At 50.4% G+C, this 26,910-nt stretch overlaps 1 protein-coding gene across 3 annotated transcripts in view; it reads right to left on the bottom strand.

Annotated features, from left to right (window-relative positions):
- Positions 1–2,580: 2,580 nt before the first annotated feature.
- The window catches only part of LOC135253935 (transcription initiation factor TFIID subunit 4-like), a 34,809-nt gene continuing 10,479 nt past the window's right edge, over positions 2,581–26,910 (bottom strand). For 2 of the 3 annotated variants that reach the window (XM_064333795.1, XM_064333794.1), the window contains 6 exons: positions 26,321–26,490; positions 15,645–15,775; positions 14,745–14,870; positions 13,819–13,875; positions 11,814–11,921; positions 2,581–2,788 (listed from right to left, as the gene is read on the bottom strand). In XM_064333795.1, the coding sequence (XP_064189865.1) occupies positions 2,636–2,788; positions 11,814–11,921; positions 13,819–13,875; positions 14,745–14,870; positions 15,645–15,775; positions 26,321–26,490 (745 nt within the window). In that variant the 3' untranslated portion in view covers positions 2,581–2,635. Of the gene's footprint in view, positions 2,789–11,813; positions 11,922–13,818; positions 13,876–14,744; positions 14,871–15,644; positions 15,776–23,556; positions 24,433–26,320; positions 26,491–26,910 lie in introns of those variants that run through there. The other variant, XM_064333796.1, reaches the window with a different exon arrangement.

Raw genomic sequence — 26,910 nt, 5'->3', positions numbered from 1 at the left:
GGTGGGGTATTTTCAGTCACCCATCTCCGGTCGCCAGCTGAGCTCCTCACCTCGCTGCAGACGCTATCTCAGGTGAGATCGCTGCCTGGCGCCGGCCCGCGGCGAAAAACGCGCCAATCAAAGCAGGAAGAGGCGCGCCGCGGAGATCAGCGCGGGGGAGAGGCGCAGCGCGACGGCAAGCAGGCGAGGATTTGCGTGCGGTTTAGCATCGAAGCCCGCGTGATGTTCGTCTCTTCCTGCCAGAGAAAAAAAGTTTCACGTTTCGTGTTGTTTTCTGAGGCAAAGAAGGTCAAGTAACAGACCCAATTAATACTGGTGCATTTAAAAGATGAATATCGCAAAACCAATTCTGGAGATTAAAAGAAGGGGATAAGGAAAAAAAAACACACAAAATCACAACTGGTTTCAGGCCAATAATAGCAGGGACAATTTAAAAAAACAGTGTCAGTTAATTTAAGTATTTAGCATTTTTTTGATTTAATGGTTAAAGTATACTTTAATATTTACCGTAATACAAAAACATCACATTTTTTCCCTCAAGGAAGACAATACAAACATTACTGATTTACCATTGTTGATTTTTTAATCTCACTTTTTTTTTTTTTTTACACAATAAACCATATTTCCGCAACAGATCCCATTGCTTTTTCACAAAAAAATACAAGAGGCACATCTGAAAAATACATATTTAGCTTTCTATAGAGAAATGAAGGCCCCATATTCAAGTATGAAAATAGACACAAAAAAGCCATACCACGAAATTAAAACAAAGTTTTTTTTGCCACATATTTAGAATATCTATCATTTTTTATGTCACACTTACTACAGTGCAATTTTCTGTATAGGCACCTGGTATATTTTGGCATTTTCCCCCACAAATAAAAGTTTATCCTTTGCCACAGGCAAAAGTAGCATTATATTAAAGATGATAATTATTGCTAATGAGATTTACACATTCTGAGTTCGGACATGACAGCAACTCTCCACTTTACAATCTATCTGTAATATGGCTGTGAACCTAAAATGGGTTCCAAAAAGTAAGATTACATTCAAAGTCTGCAAAAGCTTCAGCTTTCTGTCTGAAACCAGCCCCCATTTGTAACGTCTTTTTAAACTAAGTGCATTTCCTCAGTAATGGCAAACAGACAACCAGATGATCGACAAACACAGGCACTCTTACGTTACCTTTCTGCCAAAACACGTATTAAGAAAGAGACCGAACAAACAGCAAAGAGTCGTGGCACAAATTAATAATAATCATTAAGCGTAATAATGCCATACTTTGTAAGCACAGCACGTCGACAATGTTAACAATGCCTTCAACAGTGATGATAACTGCAGAACGGCAAAGGCTTCCCGCCTGTGACTGTCCGTTCTCACCTTAAAAAACAAGAGATTCAAATCTACGATTTTCACAAAAAAGGAATACAGCCATTCAGCATTACTTATTTCAAATTACCCAGACACTTTTTGGCATTACCTGCCGATGTGCAAACAGGTTTAGCTGCACAAGTCTAATACAAATGCCATCAACTAAACTTCTGTTTAACTGATAGACTGGACAAAAATATTATATGGCATACAAAATATAAAGGGCAAACCATATTGAATCTGCACTCTGCTATAATTATACAAATATATATTCCTTATTCAATTATAATCGCATTGCAAATGTAAAAAAATTATTTGTATTTATCAAATATAGATAACCGTATCACACCGTGTACTTTTGTAAAAAAATATCAATATACTATGAAGATTCAGTGGATAGCATTATGCCAGCAGTATGACAGACTGTCCACAATCTAGTCCACACGTCCTCAACTATAATTTGTTGCAACTGCACAGAACGTGTCACGATGGGCAGTTTAAGTCGGTACAAACCGGTCCTATCCTTGGCAGAAAAAGAACACTTCCAGCTCAAACAGCATCCATTGCCATTTTCACTTTTTAAATTTTAAATCAGAGGCAAAATTCAACCGTGCTCAGAACAGTAAACACCGCTTTCTCCCCCCATTCACACCGATTCAAACGAAAGTGTGATGAAAAGGGGACACTGTACCTGTGCCCGTCTAGTAAGCACTGCACTCTCCCGTCTTCTAACAAGGTCAAAGGTCAAAGGCAAAGGTTCAGCTGAGCTGCAAAAGTGCAGGTGGTTTTTCTACAGGGTGTGTGTGGTGGTGGTTTTTCTACAGGGTGTGTGTGGTGGTGGTTTTTCCACAGGGTGTGTGTGGTGGTGGTGTGGCGGTGGTTTTGTTGAGGGGACAGCGATTGTCTGAGGCTTTGAGGGTTGATGTTGTGAGGCTGTCTGGACAAGAACCCTCACATGGTGCATGTGTGTGTGTGTGTATATGTATGCTTGTGTACGTGTGTGAGCGTGTATATATGTATGTGTGTATGTATGCGTGTGTGTCTATGTATGCGTGTATGTATGTGTGCATGTGTGTGTGATTGTGTGGTATGTAGCATGTATGTATGCGTGCGTGTGTATGTATGCATGTAGTAGGTGCGTGTGTGATGCGTGTGCGCAGTGTATGATGCGTGTGTTGTGGGTTAGCGTGTGGTGTGTATGTGGTGTGTGTGTGTGTGTGTGTATATATGTATGCGTGAGTGTGTGTGTGTGTGTGTGTGCGCACTACCGCAGCAGGGCCCGGTACAGGCTGAGCGTGTGCCTCAGCGTGGGGTCCTGCTCCATGCAGAAGAGCAGGTCCCTCAAACCCACGCGCGTGACCCTCAGAACTGAGCCCTGCTTCACAACCGCAGGGGAGGAGCCCAGAGCGCCCGTCACCTGGGGGGGAGGGGAGAGAGAGAGAGAAGAAGAGGGAGAGGGAGGAGAGAGAGAGAGAGAAATCAGACAACAAATTCATGCACAGTAGTCCCGTCCCGTGCATTATTCATTAAAATATTTAAATCCGGAATACAAGAGTCGTGCTGACGGAAATGAGTTTGAACGCTGGAATGGAATGAGCACAAACCAGAAGGGCGCTTCGAAATGTATGACATCGTGTTCCCGGCTGGAATGCTCGGAATCATGCATGGTAGGACTACAACGTGTCTGTGACCGTACTTTCACAGTGTCAGTGTAAAATCAAACTACTTCTAATCCCTGAACATTGCAGATTCAGAATCGAGCACTTTCAGCATTATTTGTCGAGAGATTTCACCATCTATGCCACAATAAAAAGAACTAAACGGTGAACAGGCCAGCAAACCCTGCTGGCGATGGAAAAGCACAAAGTGGTAAAGGTGTGCTTTGCTACTACACCGCTGCTTTATCCTAGTCCTTCCGCCAAACGCATTGAAGAAGGTACCATCTGGGCTACAAACCAGGCCCCCTCCGGCCCCCGCCCCCAACCCCAACCCAAACCTCAAGACAAGACTGCTGGAGGGGTAAACTACACAAATTCACTTTTTAATTTTTTTTTTAGAAACTTCATCAAGGTTGAGTCACTGTTTGTGACGCATGTGCGTTCAGCGATGTGACAGATTTCCCTACTGAGAACTCCAGGAAGTTTCACTGAAAAAAAAACAAACTCAAAAACAAAAAAAGGTGAAGAAGTGGCAGCACAACGAATCCTGCACAGCTTCGGGGTGGTGGGGCCAAAGTGGCACAACAAATCCCACAGCCTGCTCTAAACTACCAGCACCGGTCACGTGTTTGGGGTGACCCTACACGGATGGACGGATTCCTCCCCCACCCCAAGCCCCCACCCCAAGCACGGTGTGCGGAGATGAGCCCCTCATCCACACACAGGCCTGGTGTACGTATGGCGCAGGCCCCTGAAGGGGAAGCCCTGCAGGAGAAGAGCCCAGCACAAGCATTCTTATTTAAAGCACAGCACCATTGCACCTTTTCAGGCACCATTTGTGCAGATTGGGGGAGGTGAGGGGGTGGGTGGGGGGGGTGGGGGTGGGAGGAGCCTCTGGCTGCAGACACAGAGTGAGCGGTTATGGAGGAGGGGGGGGGGCTTCTCTTCCTCTCTAACCCCCCCTCACTCCCCCCAACAGCTGCACCCTCCCAATCTGAGGCTTGGCCTGAAGCATTTTGCAGAAAGCATATTCTAGCCTTGAGAGAAAAAGAGGAGGGGAAGGAGAGAGGGGGGGGGAGAAAGAGAAAAAAAACTTCAGGCACAAACGCTGCAAGGCCATCTGGGTAATCTTGTTCAAAGGCTTTGGGTAATATCTGCCATTTATATAGGCAAAAACTAGCACTTAATTTCCATACCTACCAGCCTAAAGGAGATGAAATTAAATAAACCAAGAATTAGAAACTAATTAAACTAAACTAATACGGAGTATTCCACATTTATGTGCTTTTGTTCTGTTCTGAACTTCATCCCCCCGCCAGTGAACATTATTATTGACATAAACGGTGTAGAGGTTTAAAGAAAACAAATTAGTTGCTGGTTAAGACCGATAACCGAAAACATACAACAAAAAAAAAAAGTTAAGTGCAATAAAAGAACGCATGCAGTCCGTGTGTACATTAGCGTAGCGTACGCGGGCCTACATCGCACAGCTACTCTTCTCCAGCGGCCGAACTTGGAGAATACGGGGGGGGGGCGGGCGGCGAGCGTTCAGACAGACACTCCATCACGGCTCACACGAGGCATTAGGCAACGGATGCCCCAATTAAGCAAATACAAAAAGGACAAAATAACCGACTTCCTCCGGCTCCTGAGGACATGTACGTCGCACTCACACACTCACAGTATATACACACGCGACACGCGCATTTAACAAAAACCCCGATATTCTACAGCCCCGCCGCAAACAGAGAGAGGAGAGAGCGCAGCAGCGTATGCGCATGAAACAAAACCCCAATATTCTACAGCCCCGTCGCAAACAGAGAGAGGAGAACCCGGGGGGGGCGTGGTGCGGGGGGGGCACTGCGGCACAGGAACTCCTCAATGGGGATTAGGGACACTCGGATACGCCCAGTGCCTTATTACATCCCCTGAGGAGGGGAAGGTGGGGGGGGGGGGAGGTGGGGGCCTCACCCCCGGTGAGGATAAATTCGATATCTCAATCCCAGTCCATTATCTGAACGCTGTTTCCATCTGCCACTGAGTTTAAAGGCAACCGTACACTGTACTGATGAAAGAAAGAAAAAATAAATGGGGCAAAAAAAACGAAAAAAACGAAAAATAAGCGAGATAAAAAAAGCAAAACAACAACAAAAAAGACCGGTTGGGACTGACCAGCGTGGGGGTTTTGAGTTTGACTAATGTTTTCAAGACCAGGTTCTGGAGACACACTTTAGGCTTGATGAAGACTCTTCCCAATTTGCTGCAAGAAAAAAAAAAACCAAAAAAAAAAAAAAAACTAAGCCTGTTTTCCACAAATGGACAAACAGCAGGGGCGGTTTAAAGATTTAGAGCCATTACAGCAAACGCTTCGGCTGAAAGAGAACCTGCCTCATCCTCAGGCTTGACCACCTCACCCCCCCAGGCTGCTCCACCTCGCTGCCACAAGTGCAGGACCAAACTACCGTAAAACACAACTCGTTAAAAACAACCCGTGTCTCATACAGGCTCCATTCCAGCATCAAAGTCCAGAGAGAGGAGCAGCAACCCCCCCCCCCCCCCACCTCAGGCCCCCTTTTAGATTTAGAAAGAATCCCAGAAGAGAAAAATCAGCTGATGCACCAATGATGGCTCCACCACCACACCGCAGTCTCAAAACACCGCAAATAGTAGCTTTTGCATAAAGCATTTCGGCAGTTTCAACCCAGCACGGGGTAGGGGGGGGGAATATACATGTATATTATCTAAGGTTATCAATCAATCAAAAAACGGTGTGATTCGTAAGACGCCCCACGCCGACGTAGACCCCCCCCCCCATATCTGCGTACGGCGCATCAGATGTGCGAAATCGACGCCCCCCCCCCCCATCCTCACGACTCAGCCTCGCACCACAAATATTTGCTCCAATAACCCCCGCGCCGGATTGGTGAGCACAGAAGCTGCCGCCGACCAACTGGAATGAGTCTCTGGGCCAGCTAACGATGTGTGACAGCAGTGCCCTCCGGAGGAACGGGGGGTGGGGGGATATTCGTTCTGCACCGTGCAGCGCTCTCTCTCTCTCTCTCCCCCTCTCCCTCCCTCCGTCCGTCTCCCTCTCTCTTCTTCCATTATCCGCAATTAAATCCTTGGGCTATGGCTTTTATTCTAAAAAGGTACCCTGGCTCGGGACTGGCATCTGGTATCAGTCTCTGCGCGGCTCGTGCTGGAAAGGAAGGCAGGCCGAGGCGGGGGGGGGCGGGGGTCCGTGTGCAGGACCAGGAGCCACGAGGGCTTACAGGAGGAGTCACCAGCACCTCCTTCTGAATAGACAACCAATAACACTGTACCAATCGGACATGCTTGAAAGTCAACACACACAAAACATGCACGCGCACATGCACACGTACGCACATGCACACACACTCGAGCACACACACACACACACACACACACACACACTCGAGCACGCACGCACGCACGCACACACAGCAAATGAAACAAGGCCTCATCAGAGCGGGCTCTGAACGCAAGGTGCCCCCAGAATCCGGCCGTTTCCACGGTGAGTGGCGGTACGCGCCGGCGTTCCTGGCCCCGACGCTCCGGCGAGGGACAGAGACCCGCTCCGCCATTTTGCGTGGAGAGCAAAGGGCAGAGGATGAGGATGAGGATGAAGACGAGGACCACACCCCCCCCCCACTGCCTCCCTGTTACGAGTTTGCCTTTATACCCCCCCCCCTCCTTCCCTCTAAGGCTGAGAAACTTCACCCAGGTGAGAAGGGCACTGACGCCGCGTTGTGGTTGGGGGGGGGGGTTCACCCGCGTCACGTGACCGCCCCCGGCCCCCGAGGCTGTGGGGGGGGGGGGGGGCTGCTCGACGGCGCAGCTGCCAGCTCAGAGTTGAAAAGGAGGTCAGTTCAACAGGATGCGCGGGAGGGGCCCGGGGCCACGTTCTAAATGAAACGCGGAGCCCTGGGGAGCCGCTGTAACCCCGACAGCCACGTCCTTTACCGTTCCCCGCCACCTGGGGGAGGGGAGAGCACGCTTTTATACAGCCATTAGCCCAGGAACCTCTCCGAAAAAAATAAATAACTCACAGAGAGAGAGAGAGAGGGGGGAGAGAGGGAGAGAGAGGGAGAGAGAGGGGGGGAGAGAGAGAGAGGGAGAGAGAGAAGAGGGAGAGAGGGGAGAGGGGAGGGAGAGAGAGGAGGGAGGAGAGAGAGAGAGAGAGAGAGAAAGAGGGAGAGAGAGAGGAGGGAGAGAGAGAGAGGGAGGGAGAGAGAGGGAGAGATGGGGGGAACCCCTCCGGCACTGTTCAGCACCAAAATCCTTCACCTTCATCTCCCAGAAATAAAGTCTGTATCCGCCCTGCCTCTCACCTTTTTGCCTTTTAATTAAGTCACTTTAGGTTTTTTTTTTTTTTTTTTTTAGAAAGTTACTTTGAAAAGTGTGCTAGCTAAAACAACAAGTAAGCTCAGCTATCCCGTCTATAAGAACAGCAGCTTTCACAGCTGAAGTTCTGCAGTGAGAGAGAGAGGTGTGTGTGAGAGAGTGTGAGAGTGTGTGTGCGTGTATGTGTGTGAGGCGGTAGCAGGGTAGGTTGAGGGAGCAAGGCAGACATTTGCAAGTGAAGGAAGGAACATCTCATTATTTAAAAAAAAAAAAAGAAAGTCACCTGAAGAGGTGGCCCCGGGAGAGAAATCTCATTAACAGCTTTCGATTCCATCTCTCAATACTTTTGTTAAAAGTGCCAGAAAGTGTTCAATTAGCACCTGCACCCACCCACCACACACAGAGCAGGGGGAGCCTTTCGTCAAAGCCAGACGGGCCCCTCCCGGCTCCCCGGATCTGCCCCCGTCTCGGGGGGCCGCTGCCCAACACGTGCCGGTCCCCACGAGGCTGGTTCCAAGTCCCCGCAAGGCTGGATGCAAGTCCCCGCAAGGCTGGATCCAAGTCCCCGCAAGGCTGGATCCAAGTCCCCACAAGGCTGGATCCAAGTCCCCGCAAGGCTGGACCCAAGTCCCCGCAGGGCTGGATCCAAGTCCCCGCAAGGCTGGACCCAAGTCCCCGCAAGGCTGGACCCAAGTCCCCGCAGGGCTGGATTGAGTCTGCTTAGTGGATACCCGCAGTATGCGAAATCCACATTACCCAGAGGGCACCTGGGTTCCCTCCCACCCGACAATGTGCAAACATGCGGATTAGGTGCCTCATGAAAAAAGAACAGGGCCAGCACAGCACATACACTCTTCAGCAATGCATGCACGCACACACACACTTCGGCACATACTTTTTTTTAAAGATACGCATTTAGTGGCCAAAAGTGCACCAGGTCAAAAAGTGTCCGAAAAGAATGAATTTGTCCTCAAATATGGAAAACATGTAGAGAAAAATGTAGAGAAGTGCAACAGCAACACACACACACACACACACTTACACACTTATACCGCATATATAATGCAAGCACACTAGTCTATTGACTGCCTGCCTGCCTGCTTGCCTGCCCGCCTCTCCCCCCCTCTCCCCCCCTCGTGTTTTATGTATTTCCACAGGAGCTGGGATCTTGGCTTTCGCCATGGGGCATGTCCTTGGGCAGGCGCTGGGGGTTTTGGGGAGGGGGGGATTGGGGGGAGTTTTTTGTCCTAGAACTTTCAGTCCCGTTCGCCCCTTGCTGGGAGGACATGGAAGGTTGCCAGTGCGTATAACTCCGCACCTGCGAACTCCCCTTTCCATCCAAGTCGTGTTCCCCCCCGCCCCCCCCGGGTTCAAACCCCCCCCGGCCCCCCGCCCCCCGCGGGCCTCCCCGCTCAGGCATCTCATTGGGAAAGGCACGCCTCAAAAACAATATGGAAACGTGCGGTAATTCATGCAAGCTGCTTCTTCTGCCGCCACGAGCCCAACGTTGCCAAAAGGCCCAACAAACCCGACGCCGAGAGTACTTCAGAACCATGTACTTTCCCTCTGAGAAATATGAAAAATACATATATGCCCAACTATATGCCCTTCCATTTCTTCCCCCCCCAGTGATGAAAGACACGCCAACCCCCTCATTGTCTTTGCAGTATCCTGGCATGCGCACGGTAATTCACTTACATGTGAAATAAAAAATAAAATAAAAAAAATAAAAAACATTCGCACCTCTTCCTCTCCACCTTCATCCAGCGAGGCAGAGGATTACCAATTACAATCCAGGCCGCCGGGCCCAGAGAGAGCCCTGGAGAGATAACGAGGCGCTCATGCAAATGAACCGCCGCGCGGCGGGTACTGGCGCCGAGCGTGCCAGCAGACGCAACTACCCCCTCCCCAACCCCCCCCCGCCCCCCCACCCCCACGGCGCGGCACGCTCCCTTAACCAGCAGCCCGCATCCCGTAGCCATGGTGCCTCTCGACCCGCTGTCGGCCGCCATGTGGCCCGCCAGCCCCCCCCACCCGTGCAACCAGTCCAGCCTCGTGCTAGCCACACAAAGGCCGACTCGCGGCGCGCACGTACAGCCGAGCGCACTCTCCCCAGACTCAAGGCTGCAGCGCTAGCCGCCGGCTCATCATCGCGGATCTTCAGCAGGAGACCGAGCCCGACCGGAACCGAGCCAGACCGGGACCAGGACCGACCCCGACTGGGACCGGGCCAGACCAGGACCAGGACCGACCGGGACCAGGACCGACCGGGACCAAGCCCGACCGAACCCCATCCCGACCGAGACTGAACCCGACCAGCAGAAAGAAGTCACAGTTACCAAAAAGCATTTACACTGGGCTAGCACGGAAACTGAACTTAGACGACTGTTAAGGGCAAGTCAAATGTCAATGCAAAACTGGGCCGTTCAGGAGAGAGTCCAGGTCAAATTCTGCATCTGCTTCATCTGCCCTTTTTTTCCTGTAATTCTGTTCACATTTAAAGTTCACCCAGTGGGAGATGAGCTGGAGCCATCTCAACTGCTCAATACAGCTGATGGCAAAACCTCGTGTGAAAAAGAACAAAATACACTGTTGATAAATGGGGGGAAAAAAAGAGTGTATTTTGCCTTTTCAAAAAATTCCCATTTTTTGGGAAATACAAAGCTTTTCCTCCAATACACCACATGGCTTGATCTACATCGGCCTGACAAGTCTGTGCCTTTGAAGTTTTGGTTAGCGACACGAAAATCGGTGTGTCCGAGTCAATGCTTTAATCAGAAACGCCACCAGTGTAAATCTCGAAGACACAGAATAAGGAAGCGAGCAGTGAACCCCTTTTTGTCTGTGGAGGAACGCGTTTAAGAAAGCTTCAACTAAAAATGTGGCAGCCCCTCTCTCTCTCTGCACCTCGCCCGTGTAACTCCGTCGAACGGAAGCTGCCGACAGAACGTCCCTCAGCATCCTCACCGATCGAGTGAACGCAGAATTATCCAGCGGTCGAAAGGTCTGTGAGTCAGGGCCAGAGCGAGACCCCCAGAACGGGATCTCGCAGCCGTCCCGGAGGTGGGCCGGGGTCGCGCGGAGCCAAGCTCCCGAGGTCGAGGACGCGGCAAATTGGTGGGGGGGGGCGGAGCCTGCGTGCAGGCGCCGGGACAAAGGGCCTGGGTTCAGCCATCCCCACGGACGAGCTCCGACAGCGCAGCCAATAACAGCCCAGCGAACATTTTTTTTGAAAAAATGCGGAGAGGAACTTGAAGACAAAAGGAAGAGGGACGGCAGACGCTGCTCCACTCAGGAGATCAGGCCAAAGGGAGAGCAGCAAACCGCTTCACTTATTAACGGCAAACTAACACAATAATAACCAGGAGTATTTGTAGGCATTGGAAGCACACGGGGGGAGAACTGAGCGGGTGTGTGTGTGTGAGTGTGTGTGTGTGTGTGTGTGTGTGTGTGTGTGTGTGTATACATGTGAAAGTGCGTGAGAATATGTGTGTGTGTGTGTGTGTGTGTGTGTGTGTGAGTGAGTGAGTGGGTGAGAGAGAGAGAGATAGATTTGGGATGGGAGGGATAACAGCCCCTCTGTGTTCTAGCCTTAAAGCACATTACACAAACACAACGCATGCACATATTCATGCGACGGCAAGGACGTGGGGGACAGACGGACGGCTGGGTGTGGGGGACAGACAGACAGACAGACAGACGGCTGGGTGTGGGGGACAGACAGACAGACGGCTGGGTGTGGGGGACAGACAGACAGACAGACAGACGGCTTAGTGTGGGGGACAGACAGACAGACGGCTCGGTGTGGGGGACAGACAGACAGACAGACGGCTGGGTGTGGGGGACAGACAGACAGACGGGCGGCTCGGTGTGGGGGACAGACAGACAGACAGACGGCTCGGTGTGAGGGACAGACAGACGGCCTGGTGTAGGGGACAGACAGACGGCCTGGTGTAGGGGACAGACAGACAGACAGACGGCTGGGTGTGAGGGACAGACAGACAGACACAGACGGCTGGGTGTGGGGGACAGACAGACAGACAGACAGACAGACGGCTGGGTGTGGGGGACAGACAGACAGACAGACGGCTGGGTGTGGGGGACAGACAGACAGACAGACGGCTGGGTGTGGGGGACAGACAGACAGACAGACGGCTGGGTGTGGGGGACAGACAGACAGACAGACGGCTGGGTGTGGGGGACAGACAGACAGACAGACGGACAGACAGACGGCTGGGTGTGGGGGACAGACAGACGGCTGGGCGTGGGGGACAGACAGACAGACAGACGGCTGGGTGTGGGGGACAGACAGACAGACAGACAGACAGACAGACGGCTGGGTGTGGGGGACAGACAGACAGACAGACAGACAGACAGGCAGACAGACAGACAGACAGACGGTGTAAACGCGCTCTCCACCTCGTTTCCGCGGGAGTCCAGCGGGCGTTTCTTGCGAGGCCCGATGGCTGCCAGCGCCGTCAGATTGGCCTCCCTCTGCTGCATCTGCGCCAGCTCCAGCTGCTGCATCTGCTCTCACCCCCAACCCCCCCACAAAAACAAAAAGACAACGAGACAAACAGAAACAGGGCCCGTTAAACGTTTAACCGCTTTTGGAAAAGGCTTCGCTTTCATTACTGCCTCTCTCAGCTGTGTGTGTGGGGGGGGGGATCTTTTCTGTACACCAGGCGACGATGCAGCGTTCAAAGAAAAGCCGTTATTTCTAACGAGTACGACTGGAAATACTTCTGGAGTCAGATGGTATTAAAAAAAACATTTTTAAGAAAGATTATACGCAGGCTCCTCGTTTTCAAGTACAACATATGTACCCAATATAAACACCCGCTGGTATTGCAGCACAATCGAACAAATTACAATTAGTGCCACAGATTCAAGTACACAAACAACCACGACAGGCATTAAAACCTCAGCCATTTACTTAAAATCAGGGAGCTCCTCGATTTACCTGCTTTCCCATTCAAATCAATGCATTTACAAATAAGCGGGAAGAAATGGAAACGCGACTGGCAACACGATTAGACGTCCAAAGATCAGCCTTCGGTTTCAGTGACTGTTTTACACTGATGTAAATCTGATATGAAAGCAACGTGAGAAGGTGAACACACAATATACCTGAAATGCAAGACATTTTCTTGCCTCTCTGAAGCATAATACACACAAGCAAATACGCTCTCTCTCTCCCTCTCGCACACACACACACAAACACACACACACACGCCGGCACGCACACACACACACACACACACACACACAAACCCAACCTTAGGTGCTTTCATTTGATTCTATTCCCAGTAAGCCGTGGGGCACAGCTCTGGCTAGCTCCAATATTAGGCTCAATTAAAATAAGCTGCAATTAGCGAAGCCTTTCCTCTCGGGCAAAGAAAGTGCGGAAATGGATATTGGGAAATGTAAAAGTCAGCTACTGTGTGGAGGCAGCCGACGTAAATGAACTTATTTGTTGATTTCTACAGTTGCTACGCGGGGACCTCTGGGAGCTGAAGCTTAACTAGTCTAAGCTATAAAAACGCGAGGCCCCGCGGCCAAACATGAACTGTGCGAAAACAAGGGCTCCATCACAGACAGAAAACTGCTGGGCCCGGAAAATTAAAAGCCAGAGGCACTTTCCATTTACAACTAAATCCCAGCACCACCTTGAAGCCAAAGAATTATAAGTAGTATCAGATTTACAAAATGAACAATTATCCTGAAAAACTGTGGCCTATTGTAGACCCCCCCCCCCCCAAATACTGCTACCCTACTCAAAAAAATAAATACATATATTTTACATACACCATAGTCTATAAATCTATACACATGCATGCATACAAATATGCACACACAGATATATTAACACATTTTTTTTTTTTTAAATATGTGTATGTATACATGTAGCACACACACAAATATGCATGCATATTTTTTATTTTATGTATGCATACATTAAATATATACACACACACAGAACTGTAACTACTGCCCATTCTTTAATTGTGTTGCTGTCAGTGATGACATGAAGACAGTGTTCCCGCCCCCCCTCGCCCGCTGGCGTGCCCCTGGGGCACAGACTGGCTAGGGACTGTCTGCTCACGGGGAACGATCCACTAACCACACACGCCCACAGAACCAACAAACAAACACACACACACACACACACACACACACAGCCCCCATGCCTCAGAACCACACCAAACACACACACACACAGCCCCCATGCCACAGAACCACATCACACACACACACACACACACACACACAGCCCCCATGCCTCAGAACCACACCAAACACACACACACACGGACGCACGCGCACACACACACATACTTCTGCATAGTTCACACACACACACACACACACACACACACCCTCTCTTGCAGGTACGAACAGCTGCGTGACGCCCAGGCCTCACCTCTTTGGCCTTCTGTTTGAGGCGGAGCTGCTCGGGGTCCTCTCGGTTGGACCGGCTCTATGAGAGGGAAACATTACAGACGAGCGCTCAGCAGGACCACAGCAGGAGAGAGCAGCAGCCACTGCTGCCACTGCTGCCGCCGCTGCTGCCACTGCTGCCGCCGCTGCTGCCACTGCAGCCGCTGCAGCCGCTGCTGCCACAGCTGCCACAGCTGCCACTGCAGCCACAGCTGCCACAGCTGCCACACAGCTGCCACTGCGGCCACTGCGGCCACTGCGGCCACTGCGGCCACTGCGGCCACTGCAGCCGCTGCTGCAGGACCGCATGGCACCGGCTCAACTCCACTCGACTTTTTTGGTTTTCCATCGGGCATTCTTTCGTCCTGCTGTGACAAACAGCCACATGCCGAGAATCAAGAACACCATCCCTTCTATATCCTCCATCGTTCCGTTGTGTGTGTGTCGTGTTGAAGATGACGTCACGGCAGTTTCGTGCGGCGTCGCTATGACGACCAGCTATATTGACGGGGGTAATGTCTGCAGCGGGAAAAAAACCAAGTACCTGGTACCAAAGGTGAGTGGAGTCGAGTAGAGTCGAGTTGAGCCGGTACCATGCGGTGGAAAAGCGGCTTAAAACAGCCGCAGTTCAACAGCACAAATAAAATTCCGTTTATTGCATTAGGACGACACAGTACACAAAACTTCTGTGTCTTCTACAACAATAAATATATTTTAAAACCATTCGAATATGGGCATACAGGACAAATGTGTTAATACTTGGCAAGAAATATACGATCTAAAGCCTGTACAGTCCTTGACAAAAAAGGCTAGAAAGTCAGGGTTCCCACCGGCTCGGCGGACATTTTGAAAAGCCCCGGCGGAATTCTGATAAAAACAAAATGGCGACTTTGGAACCGCAACTCGCACCTTAGCGACGCGAAGGAGAATCTCTCGCTCTTCGCCGTCCTTCCTCTCTTTCTCCAGGCGGTCCAGCTGCTCCAAAAACTTCAGCTGAGCCCGGGTGTCGCTCGTCTGTCGGTGCCTAACGTCGTCCTGCACAGAGCAAAAACACCGGAAAACATTCAATATCAGTATAACAGTAAAAGGGCCGAAAAAGGGTCCCATTTTCCACTATTGAGTACCACAGGGGTGACCTGCCTGGGAATCAAACCAGCAACCTTGAGGTTAAAAGCCCCAGTTCACTTCCCATTACACTACACGTGGACGTTGCCATTGTACGCTTGAACCAAATAAGTTGAACAGGGCTTTGTCTCGCCAAACCATTACCCACAGTGCAGCCTTCATCCCAGCCAATTACCTTTCACTTAGGAGAGGCGGGGGAAATCCTGCGACAACTATATATGCAGATCTTTCACGCTGCAGGCAGTATTTGAGAAGACGGAATTTTAGATATACCGTCCAAATCAGGGGTGTCCACCTGAAGAGGGCTCACGTGGGAATGGGTTTCTGTTTTAGTCCAGCACTACAACACCCGATTCAACCAAATAACTACTCACGGACTTCAATCCAGACCTTGATCATTAGAAACAAGTGTCTCGGTCCTGGGCTACAATAAAAACCCACACTCACGGTGGCCATTTTCCAGATAAGTCTGGACAGCCCCTGGTCTAAAGACAGACAGACAGACAGACAGGTAACGTACTTGCATGCTGTAGGCCCCAAACAGACGGGTCCCTTTTGTGGAAGTAAAAGGCCCGCCATTTGATGTGTGTGAGAGACGTGTGGACGTGCGGGACTCCAGCGTAAGAGCCGACAGTATTAAGAGCATCGTTGGGGGGGGGTGGGGGGGGCGGGGGGGGGCGCTACCTTGAAGGAAATCTTCCGATGCTGCGCCACCGCCGTCAGCTTTTCCAGAAGCACCCTCAGACGCTGCTGCGTGGCGTGAGCGAGCAGAGCGACGGCGTCCGCGCTCACGTCCGTGACGCCGTGCTTCCTGCCTGCAAAAAAAACCCCCCATCATGCACTGCTGTCTTTTTTTTTTTGGTGAAGCTAAAAGATAAATAATTAGCACAGCAGGTGCTGCCTTGCTCCCGCGCGTTAATGAGAGACGGTGTGGAAATCACGACGTTTTCCTCATAAATAAAAATTAAAAAAAATACACAGCTTCAAAAAGACCCGAGATGATACGTTAATAAAACCTTGCCCAGGGCGCCATGGCGACGTGGTCGCGGCGCCGCGTAGCCCGCGGGAACCGCTCCATCTCCAAGGTCGTTCGTAGGACGGAGGCGACAGAATCGCTAACCGACGACCGACTCGCAGAAAATGCAACAAATGACAACAAATATCAAAATTGCTCGACGTGTGAAAAGGAGGGGCTACAGCACTTCGCTAAATTAGCCAGGGGACCAGAAAGTGAGATTAAAAAAAAAGAAAAAAGAAATTAAAAACTAAAATGAGGACAGAAAATTTAAAAAAATATATTTTTACTGCATACTTCTGAAGAGTTTTCAGCCAGAAGAGTCGTTAGAGTGAAAAGAGGTAGCTTCTGTTCTGCTCAGTGTGATTAATCAGTGTATGAAAGCTGTGACTCCCTGCACTGGTAGTGAAACTGTAGCCAAAAAAAAAGCTCAAAATCACATAAATCACACGGTCAAGTCCTCACCATAAATCACATGGTCAAATCCTCCCACACACAAAAAAAAAAATTTATTGCATAGTTTTGTTTAATTATTGAACAGCAAATTGCATTAGAATCACAGTCAGGGATTAATCATTAAGCTTCTGAACACACTTCCATTGTCAAGGTGCCATTTAAAAAAAATAAAATAAAAAGAAGTAAAAATGTGCAGCGTGCCAGAGGAGCTCTTGGTGGGAATTAATGGGTTAAGTGACATCACCGACGAACAGGACGACACGGAATCCAATTAAAACGTCAAGCTTGCATATAACGCGGAATTTAGGAGGTTCAGACACTGGGTCTGAATGACCCCCGAGGGGCACATTTTAAATTTTTACCCATTTCTGATATTTATGGCCAATTTCTCCCGTTGATCCATCACGAGGAGTCATCCAGCACGGGGGGGGGGGGCTGGGAGGGGCGAGGCTGGATCAGATGGCCCCGCTCTCTGCGGCCCAGGGCCACGCACCGCACACTGCACCTCACCGCACGCTCAGTCACACTGCACCTCACCGCACGCTCAGTCACACTGCACCTCACCGCACGCTCAGTCACACTGTACCTCACCGCACGCTCAGTCACACTGTACCTCACTGCACGCTCAGTCACACTGTACCTCACTGCACGCTCAGTCACACTGTACCTCACTGCACGCTCAGTCACACTGTACCTCACTGCACGCTCAGTCACACTGTACCTCACTGCACGCTCAGTCACACTGTATCTCGCTGCACTGGGCACAGTACAGGGGGCATGAAGCTGCAACAGCACCATGCATCAGCACTTTATGGGACATATAGGAAATTCCCTTGGCCGTTAAAACAAGACCAGGTCAAAAACCTAGTACACGGCTTTGCCTAACACACTTCATCCGGCCGACCAATGGTGTAACTTCATAACTCGGCCGACCAATGGTACCAATGGTACCAACCGTTGTTGCGGTCCAGCCAAAAAGAAACAGAAAATGCAGCTGTGCACCATGTCTTATCAGCCAATGGTAAAGCGGTAAGTGCAAACGCAAGGAGAGTCTGGAAGATAGCGGTAGGCCAGTAAACGCCACGGCACTCGCGTAAGTAAAGCGCTCAGGTAAAGGCCACAGACAGGTGCTTTTCTGCAGCCGGATTCAGTGCAGAGGGAATGTGCTGCCGGACCAGAGAAACACACATTAACAGTGCGTCGGATAGAACACACGCTCCTAGAAATCGGAGACTGAGCCTGGACACCACCAGGAAATGTTACTCAGGAACAGACTCCCCGTTTGAGAACACACTGCAGAGTATGGGTCAGATCTACAGAGAGATCCTCTATGCAGCTGCATCACAGACATGCTGTATGGCGCTAGATCAGAAGGATCTGGTACGCTACGGATCCACGTACAGAACACTACGAAAAATACTGGATCACATCCATACGCACACAGTCTTACAGTCAAACATATAAACTAAACTTGATTCTAACTAACCAGGAAGGTCAGATGAAAACTTTTCACTGGAGTTGCGGAATGGAGGCAGATTTAGATTGCAGGGCATGTCCCAGCCGTTGAACTTTAGGGGGGGTGAGGTGCATTGTGGGAAGATGCTACGGGCCAGTTTTTGGAACTTGACCAAGACACCGGAGAGGGGTCAAAAGCCGCGCTGTATCGATCAGGATTTTTGGGGAGTCAGGACCTCTGCCGAGCATCCCACACGGGCCCCCTGCATCGGCGGGGGCACGGGGGCAGGTTCACGCTGACCTGAGGGAAGAGCACCCCCACATTCACCCGCTCTGTCTCAGGAGCCCCCCCACCCAGGCAAAGGGCCCACACAGGACCCAGACTAAAGGGTGCCAGTGTGGGATAAGCACTCTCTGAGAGGGGGAGGGGGAGGGAATGCTGGGTAATGCGGTTCCATCAATGCCCTGCTTCCCACATTCACCCGCTCTGTCTCAGGAGCTCCACCACCCAGGCGAGCCCCACACAGGACCCAGACTAAAGGCTGCCAGTGTGGGATAAGCACTCTCTGCGGAGGGAATGCTGGGTAATGCGGTTCCACCAACGCCCTGCGGTGAGACTGCGGTCCCTTGGGTTGTGGGCACAGGGCACATTTACCTTGGCATGGATGGCATTGGGCTGTCAGGGGAAGAATAATGCGGGACAATGCAAACGGCCCAAAATAAATGAGGTCGTTTCAATGCTACTGTGCCGCCTGGCGTTCTTCAGTATGACACTGATGTAATGTGCAGCAGTGCAAGCACTAACTTCACGTTCTCCTCAACTCTCCCCGCCCGCAGCCTAAGGAAACCATTACGCAGGATCTCTGTGATCCAGTATTGCACAGAGATCCTGTACACTGCTAGATCAGAGATGCTGTACACTAGTGGATCACTGACAAGATTCCTGCGTGTAACACAATCAGGGATACTGCAGAGAGGCACATCAGTGTTCTCACAGACGTGGACCGAGGACGCAAGGACTCAGGACTGTGCTACTAGCCTTACTGATGTACAGTGGGGCAGGAGGCGATCGCTTCGTATCCAGTTCAGACTGGGGTTCTCCGCACGACTGTTTCCACGGCGACTCTTCTCCACCTGAACCCGTGTTCCGACCGCCATTAATCACAGACGCCGCCGCGGGCGCTGTGGGGGCCGCTTCCCTTTGTGAGGTCACAGAAGGGCTGAGAGGGGCGGGACGGGGGCCCCGCGGGGCAGGCGCTCGGCCCATTGTGGAGAAACGCACTCACGGTGGGGGGGGGGAGGCTCGAGGCGGGAGGCGGAAAGCGGAAACACCTGGACACCACCCCCCCCCCCCCCACCTTCCCCGCCCGTTCTCACAGCCGTCACTGGGGTCCCCTGAGCAAAACTGCTACTCCAAGGCCCCCGTATCCGTGGAGACGCAGAGCACAGCGTTTGGGCGTACCGCCACCTTTACCGTCACCGCCCCCCCTTCACAACGACAAGGGCTGCTGTGGGGGAGGTGTGCAGGCAGTCCGTGTGTTAGTGGGCACCCATAACAGTCCCTAATCTGAGCTCGGCGTCAAAGCAGTCAGCAGTCACAGGAAGGCCAAACGACAGGCCCCTCATCTCAAAACACACGACAGGGAGAGAAACATCCGGCATTTTACCCGACTACACTACACTACACGCATCTTTCTACTGTGGATTTACGATGGATTTATGCAAGTCAAGTATTTATCCAACTACAGCACCTGCAACAGAAAAGAAAGAGCGAGATGGTTTAAGTATTTACCCAAATAAGGTAGCCTATATGCTTCTCACTAAATGCATATACCAGTAAAGTGTTTATCAAACGACAGTACCTCTCACAGAAATGAGCAAAACCGTTAAAAAGAGTATTCTGCCACATACGCCTCAAGTATCCAACCAGCATAAATATTTATCAAAATACAGTTCCCACTACAGAAACGAGAGGGGTGGAAAAAAGGTCAAATGTTTATTTAAGTACTGTACCCTCTACAGAGAACGAGCGAGACTGATCGACCGGTTATCCGGTTAGCCCAAATCGCCGGCACCTCTGTCCCTCACCACACTGCGGACGGTGAAGAGAGAGGGGGAACTCTCCAAACTCCACACCCTGAGAAGCCGGCAAGGTCTCCTCAGCGAGGTCCTCGAAATGTCAATTAAGACAAGACGACAAAATTATACTCGTGGGCCACTAGAGATTTTGGGACCTAATGTTTTGCCAGATTCACTCACCCTCACATTTCATCGGGCCGTAGTTAATGACTACTGTTCCAGCATAACAGAGCTGTATGAAGCAAGCACTCCATTTACATTTACATTTCCCATTGGAAATGTTGGCCATGAAGCCAATTATGAACTGCGCTGAAATTTGACCTTTTTTTTTATTTTATTTTTTTATATAAATACAACTTTGGTTCAATCCATCCGCATTGACATTAGCCCAAACAAAGCCCGTGAACGATTGAGAAGAGTCCCTAAGCTGGGCAAATGGCTCACTTTCATATCCCGAAATACAAAAGAAGAACACAAAAGAAGAAAGGTTACATCTCCTTGACAACGAAAATGCAGACAGACAATGAGCAAGGACACCAGGACAGACCGAGGAGCACAGAGCCAATTACCCAAAACGGCATTCAGGCCCTGCCTTCACCAAAGAAAATGATTTAAAACAAAATGGCTTCCATTCCATTCATTTCTGAGAGTGACGATAACCCTTCAGACAGAACAGGGGCCAGAGCCGAACTTGGAGAAATGTCAAGGTGACACATTTTTGCGGTGAATGATAATTTGAGGCAGACGCGCTCCATCTGTAATAAAGACGCAAAGATTTTTCGAGAATAAAAAGGGGTCGTGCCGGGTCAGGACACAGCGGGGCAGGGGTTTGTGTGGCTGCTTTCAAATTGTTTTCGGCAAAGTGACTGCGCAATCACAGTCCAACTGAACAACCGGCGCCGTTAGCGAACGAACGCTCACGAGCGCGATTTTCAAAATTAGGAGCGAATTAGCAGCTGTGGTCACTGTATCCTCAGGAGCCCATCTACAGGAAAGCAAGACTAATAACAGTCCCCTCCCCGTAAAAACTTATACCTGCCTTGGTATCCAAGCTGCATTTTGGTTAGGCTATATAATTTAAAGCCTTCCATCGACAGCAGCTTGCAGTGCGTACAGACGGCCAGGACCCAAACACCTCTCCCATTCCAGCACTGCCTTTAATCAGTCTACTTTCCTTTCGCTCATCAAGGTGACATTCCACTACAACCAAAAATCAGCTTTTTAAATTTTTTTTTTTTTTTTTTTTTAAACTTAGATTTTTCCTATTCCTTTTTTCTTTTTTACTCCCGCCCTCTTCATTTTTTGCTTTAGTTCTTTCTTTCTTTCTTTTTTTTTGCTGATTTAGATGGAGTTCCTTCCAGGCCGAGCCCATCCCTTTCATTTCCCTAGCCTACTTTCCGCCGCGTATCTCTGCAGAAATCCCCTTGCGAGCGCCTCTCGAGCCCCACGGCCTCTCAGCCCCCTCATTCTGATCATCGCCGCGCGATGGATTCCTGCCACACTGGCAAGTTTATTCAATATCACCCGCATTTGCATACTGCTTAACAAGAACATTGAAATTGTTGATGCCACTGATCAAAGTGTTTGGATTTCTTTCTCCCCCTCACCCCCCCACCCCCCAACTCCCCCTCTCCCATCCACCCCCCCCCCCCCACCACCACCATCCCAGCCTGTACTCCTTTCAATTTTACCATCATCGGCAAAAAGATGCAATCACGCTTTAAGAGGAAGCCAACACCAACACCCCCCCCCCACCCCAACCCCCTTTGTTTTTTTACAGAGACAGACCATAATTTCAGCTCCATGCAATAGCATGCTCAGGTGTAGGACGATAGACGCCACGCAAAGTGACGATGCGCCAAGTCTAATGGAGTAATCCAGTGATCGCCAAAGCTGCAAGACCGTAAACTGAAGCAGATATTTTTCTGAATTGGGGGGCTTAACATTAAAGACAATGACTTATGAAAAAAAGAAACGCAAGATGTTCAACGTGCCTTTACCTCACCATACCCGCCCCCCCCCCCATCCATCACCATCAGAGTACAGTAAAGCTGGGTTTGGCCTTATATGGTCACGCCTTTCATTGTCATAGAGACGACCCAGAAGCATTCATTCAAGAAAGACCACGGCAACCCTTTAAAAAGGAAACTGATCTACGGTAGCAAATCCCATCATCCTGGGAATTTGAGTTTCTCAGGTGACAGGCAGCAGAGCTGTACAGATTCACCGGACTACACTGGAGCGCTGTACGCATCAGGACCCTTCAGAAACGCAGACCCAGTGTCGCAGCGAAGCCCGCCCATTTAAAACCAGCGTTTATTATCGATCAGCGATGACACGCGCTGATGATTAAATCCCGGCTTCCTTCCCACGGGCTGCAGAGACCCAGAGGAGCCCCACTTCAAACAGACGCAATTAAAAGGCGAAGATGCCAACGTGCCAATGTGATTTCTCATTCGGAGTAAACACCGCACTTGCAAAACACACAAGGGCCAACTGCAGAAAACGAGTCTATATAAAAAAAAGGGTGGGAAATCACAATAAATGCAGTGCAGACTTTTTTTCCCCCATCAACATGGTGCAAGGGTTTCTCAAAGTGGGTGTTAACAGACTACACTCTCAGAAGAAAGGGGTCCAAAAGGCTCCTCTCTGTCTCCACAGAGGACCCCTGTTGAGTTCACGGGTTCTTTGTCTGGCAAAAACATTCAAGGAGCTTTCACACTTTTCACACCTACTGCTAAGTTCCATAAAGAACTAAAAAAGAAATAAATAAATAAATAAAAAAATAAAAACCCAAGAGTGCATAAGCTGACAGACCCAACAATGCAGAAATCCGGTCCAGCGTGCGTTAAGAACGCTGGGCGGAGGAAGTCTGCGGATATTCATTTAGCTGACGAACGAGAGGCAGGTCACCCTCTCGCTAGGCCTGCCAGGGGGAAAGAACCCGGCCCGGCCAAACGTGCACACACACACACACACACACACACCGGGCTGGTGCTCGTTTCACACAAACTTCAAAAGACATTTTAGATTTACACCTTCCGTGGGAGGAGGAGGGAGATTGAGAGATTGAAATAAAAAATTATTTTCTCTTTGCCTGAGATGTGAAGACAGCAGACGGGGTGGTGGTAGTTCCTGAGCCACAGCGCCCCCTGGGGGCAGAGGTGCTCTGCTGCAGCGCTGTGCCCCCAGCCTGTGAGGGGGGGTTGGGTATCTTCAGTAATCGGCCTGGGGGCGGGGGCGGGGGCTGTGGAGGCTCAGGGCTCTGTGTGGCTGGGAGACATGGCCCACAGCCACAGAAACTACAAAGAAAGGCTTCTGCTTCATTACCTCCCCTGCAGCGCGGCGGGGGGGCAGGGGGGGCAGGGGGGATCTGCAGTCCTGTGTCATTTTGCCCCCACAGGGGACACGCAAACTGCCCCTGGGGCAGAACCCACATCCTCTCACACTGGCAGCCAGATGCGCGCGTGTGTGTGTGTGTGTGTGTGTGTGTGTGTGTGTGTGAGCGCGCGTGTGGGATAGTGTGAGCGGGAGGGGGGGGCTGTGTGGCAAAAGCTGATCTTATAGACAGTAAACAGTTTTTTAAATTTATTTTATTTTATTTTTTTGAAGGGCACGCGTTTAATGAAGCATTTTCGCTTTTAAAAAAAGGCTTTTAGGACTGCAGGGCAGCTCTGACCTTAAAATCCTCACATAAATCTGAAGGGACTCAAACACAGAGCGAGGATCGCAGAGCGGGACGGGACGGGACGGGACGGCCGCGGCTCGCTCGAGACACGCCGTGGCATCAGGATGCACCGCCCCCCCCCCCCCCCGCCCCCGTAAACGCCATTCAGAAACCCCCTGAGCACGAGCGCTATCGCGCTAGCCCGAGCACACGCCGCTCCCCCCCCACGGGTGGGCCCCGCTACAACATGGCAACCCGGCTCGCGCCCGGAGTCCAATCCGGTACGCTGTCAGGCGTGGATACGGTCTGACGCCAGGACGAGGCCCGTTATGGGGCTTCAGAGGTCCTGAATGAAGACATCCAGCGTCTCCAGACTCTTAAAATAAATAGAATATAACACAAATAACACATTTACATCCACACCGGGGGGGGGGGGGAACCACAGCCAGTGTTATTCTAAACGGGTACTATAAATTTCACAAATGGACATGCATGACTGTACACCAAAAATGCAGAAAGATGGGGGTTGTGGAACAAAACCGCAACCATGAATAATGGAAACATATATATATATATATATATATATATTTTTTTTTTTTTTTTAAACAATAGAGGGGGTGGGGGTGGAAAATGGGAGTTGTGGGAATACGGAGATGGCTGCGCCTGGGGGCGATCGAGTTACGCTCCGGACCAACGGCTCCTCCTCACGGGCTGACATTTACATGGAACATCATCTCGTGGTGGCGGGCGATGTCTGGGGACCAGGAGAGACTCCTCCTGAGCACCCAGGAGGCCAGTAGCTGGGGGGGGGGGCGTTATTTCATGGCCCACAGCACCCAGTGCTTTACTTATTCTACCCCACCCCATTTTCTTTTTTTTTTTTGGAAACGTCTCCCATTATGTTCCAGGAAGCGTACCGTTTATTATTCTGCGAGACCATACCCCCATCAGGTTACTAACAAATGTAACCCAAAACCTCGATCTCAAGTACTGTATGTACTTTCACAAAGACCACATAGCAAATAAAATGAATAAATACAAAAACATCAGTAAAAACACACAGTGGTGTCATGTCATATTTAAAATCCTATGACGAAGAAGATAAATTTCAAACTGCGGGATACAGTCAAAGTTGATTTAGACCCATGTTTGTCACATGAGCCTAAATCAGTTTTATGACTTAGGACGCTTAAACAAATCTATTCACAATTGAGAGAATGGTGTAAAAGGAGCGACCAGGGGCTGCAGAGAGACTGTCCAATCAGGGAAAGGGTCTTCTGCAGGAACCCCAAACAGAAGAAAGGACCCCTGCAAATGGACCCCCCCTTCCACAGACCAGTAGTCTCTGACATCGCCTCAGAACATTGAGCCAACCCCAGTTTTTTCTTTTTCTGTGAACAAACAACTTTCTAAGAAGAGTCAATCTTCATCCAAGAACAATGGGCCAGAGACTGAAGTCCAGTCCTTCAGATTTATAATTTATTTATATTCCATCAGGCGATGACACTTTTTTTTTTTTTTTTGCTCTTGTGCAATTTTCAAATACAAAAATACCCGCCACCTTTCTCTCTTGCAGAGTGCTGAATAAAATCAACGTGCAGACAATGCTTTTATTCAACAGTGCCACCTGCTGGAGGTCAGTGGTAAAAGCCGCTTATTCCGTCCCTACTGTGGAGCACGGCACTTTCCTAACGAAGTTAAATGAATGGAAAGAAATGGACTAAAGCCAAAATGCCACAAGGCCCGAAAGATCCTTCAGCTGTGACGGAAGCAGCAAAGCCAGGTTAGAGCCAAGATGGCGACACCCCACAAGTCACAGCCTGAGGATGTAAAAGTAGGAAACGATCCGACAGAAGGCTGCATGCAAGTATTCCTTTTTAAAAAAAATAATGTGGCCATCCAACGTGGGGCTGAGCATGTCCAGTTCCTGGAATGGCCGACTGTCTGCAGCCACAGCTGCGTTTGGGGGAGTTCTAGATGTCCCCAGTTCTCCTCCTAAAACACTTCGCACCGCAGAAACGGAGTCTGACAGGCCGGACTGCCTTTGAGGAGCCAGTGAAACTGTCAGCCCTTTGCATGTCCTTGTCCATGCAAATCATCGCTGTCCTCCGGCTACTTGTTAAGTCCAGAATCAGATATTTCGCCCTACCAGCAGATTTTCAGTTTAGGTTTTGTTTTCTCGTAAGAGACGGTGGAAACCTCAGATGGAAACCCCGTGTTCTGCGGTGCTGCCAGCGAGCATTCTTCAGTCCCGAGTCTCATTCACTCACTTCTTTGCATTCCGCACCACACCTCCAGCGTAATCTCTCCTTAGTTTGTACTCAAAATACTAATCCGCTCTGCAAAAAACGATACAATGAACTACAGAACGGGAGAACACGTCCCGGATAAATATATTTTTCTTTACAGGACGGCGAGATTTTGGTAACAGTACTTGAGTATTCCTCCTCCCCGGGCACCCTTCCCCCCCGTCCCCCCACCCCCACCCCCACCCCCCACCTCACTTTAAGTTTAATTAGAAACGGCGAGATCAATAGCGCAAAACAACAAAGGGGTCACATTGGGCTGGAGCGCCCTCAGAAGGAAGAGGGGGGTCGATACCGCGAACGGGCAGCGTAAGCGTTTCGCGGAGCGGGCGGGGGGGGGGCGTGACCCGGGGGGGGGGGGGGTTGAGTTAAAGCGCTTTACCGGTCTCCAGCAGCCGCTGCTGCAGGACGGCCGCGGGGATGAAGGGCTCGTCGCGGCAGGACCGTATGACCGAGCCCACCAGCTCCGAGCCGGTCGCTAGGATACGGGCGCTCTCCTCGCTCAGGTTCACCCCGGCCATGGAGGCCACGTCGTTGATGTCGTCCTCGTCCCTGATGGCGGGGAACACACAAAAAAAAACAAAATCGCCAAAAATGAGCAAACGGCTCCGGCGAACAACTATGTACCCAAACATGACCGCTGTCATCAGGTTCACTCATATTTCTTACAAAATGGAAAACAAAGCACACACAATGTAAAAGAAAAAAATAAAAATCCAACACAAACAATCAAGAATAAGTTTTTACCTGCCGTGGAATAACTCTGTCCATTGCTCAACAGAGGACACGCAAGTTAATCATGAAACAGGGGGGCGAGAAACGCGCACAGTTTTAGGGAACCAAGCTGAATTATTCATCGCTCGGCACCGGTGCTCTCCGAGCAGCCGGGTAATCTGGCCGGGGCAGAGGGACGTCCAGCCTCACCTCTGTCCCAGCTTCTTTAATTTGGAGGGGGGGGGGGGGATTACTCCG

The sequence above is a fragment of the Anguilla rostrata genome, chromosome 4 (assembly GCF_018555375.3).
Source record: "Anguilla rostrata isolate EN2019 chromosome 4, ASM1855537v3, whole genome shotgun sequence".
In the NCBI taxonomy this organism is placed as follows: Eukaryota; Metazoa; Chordata; class Actinopteri; order Anguilliformes; family Anguillidae; genus Anguilla; species Anguilla rostrata.
The sequence above is the reverse complement of the archived record's forward strand: the minus strand, read 5'-3'. Positions and strand labels throughout refer to the sequence as shown.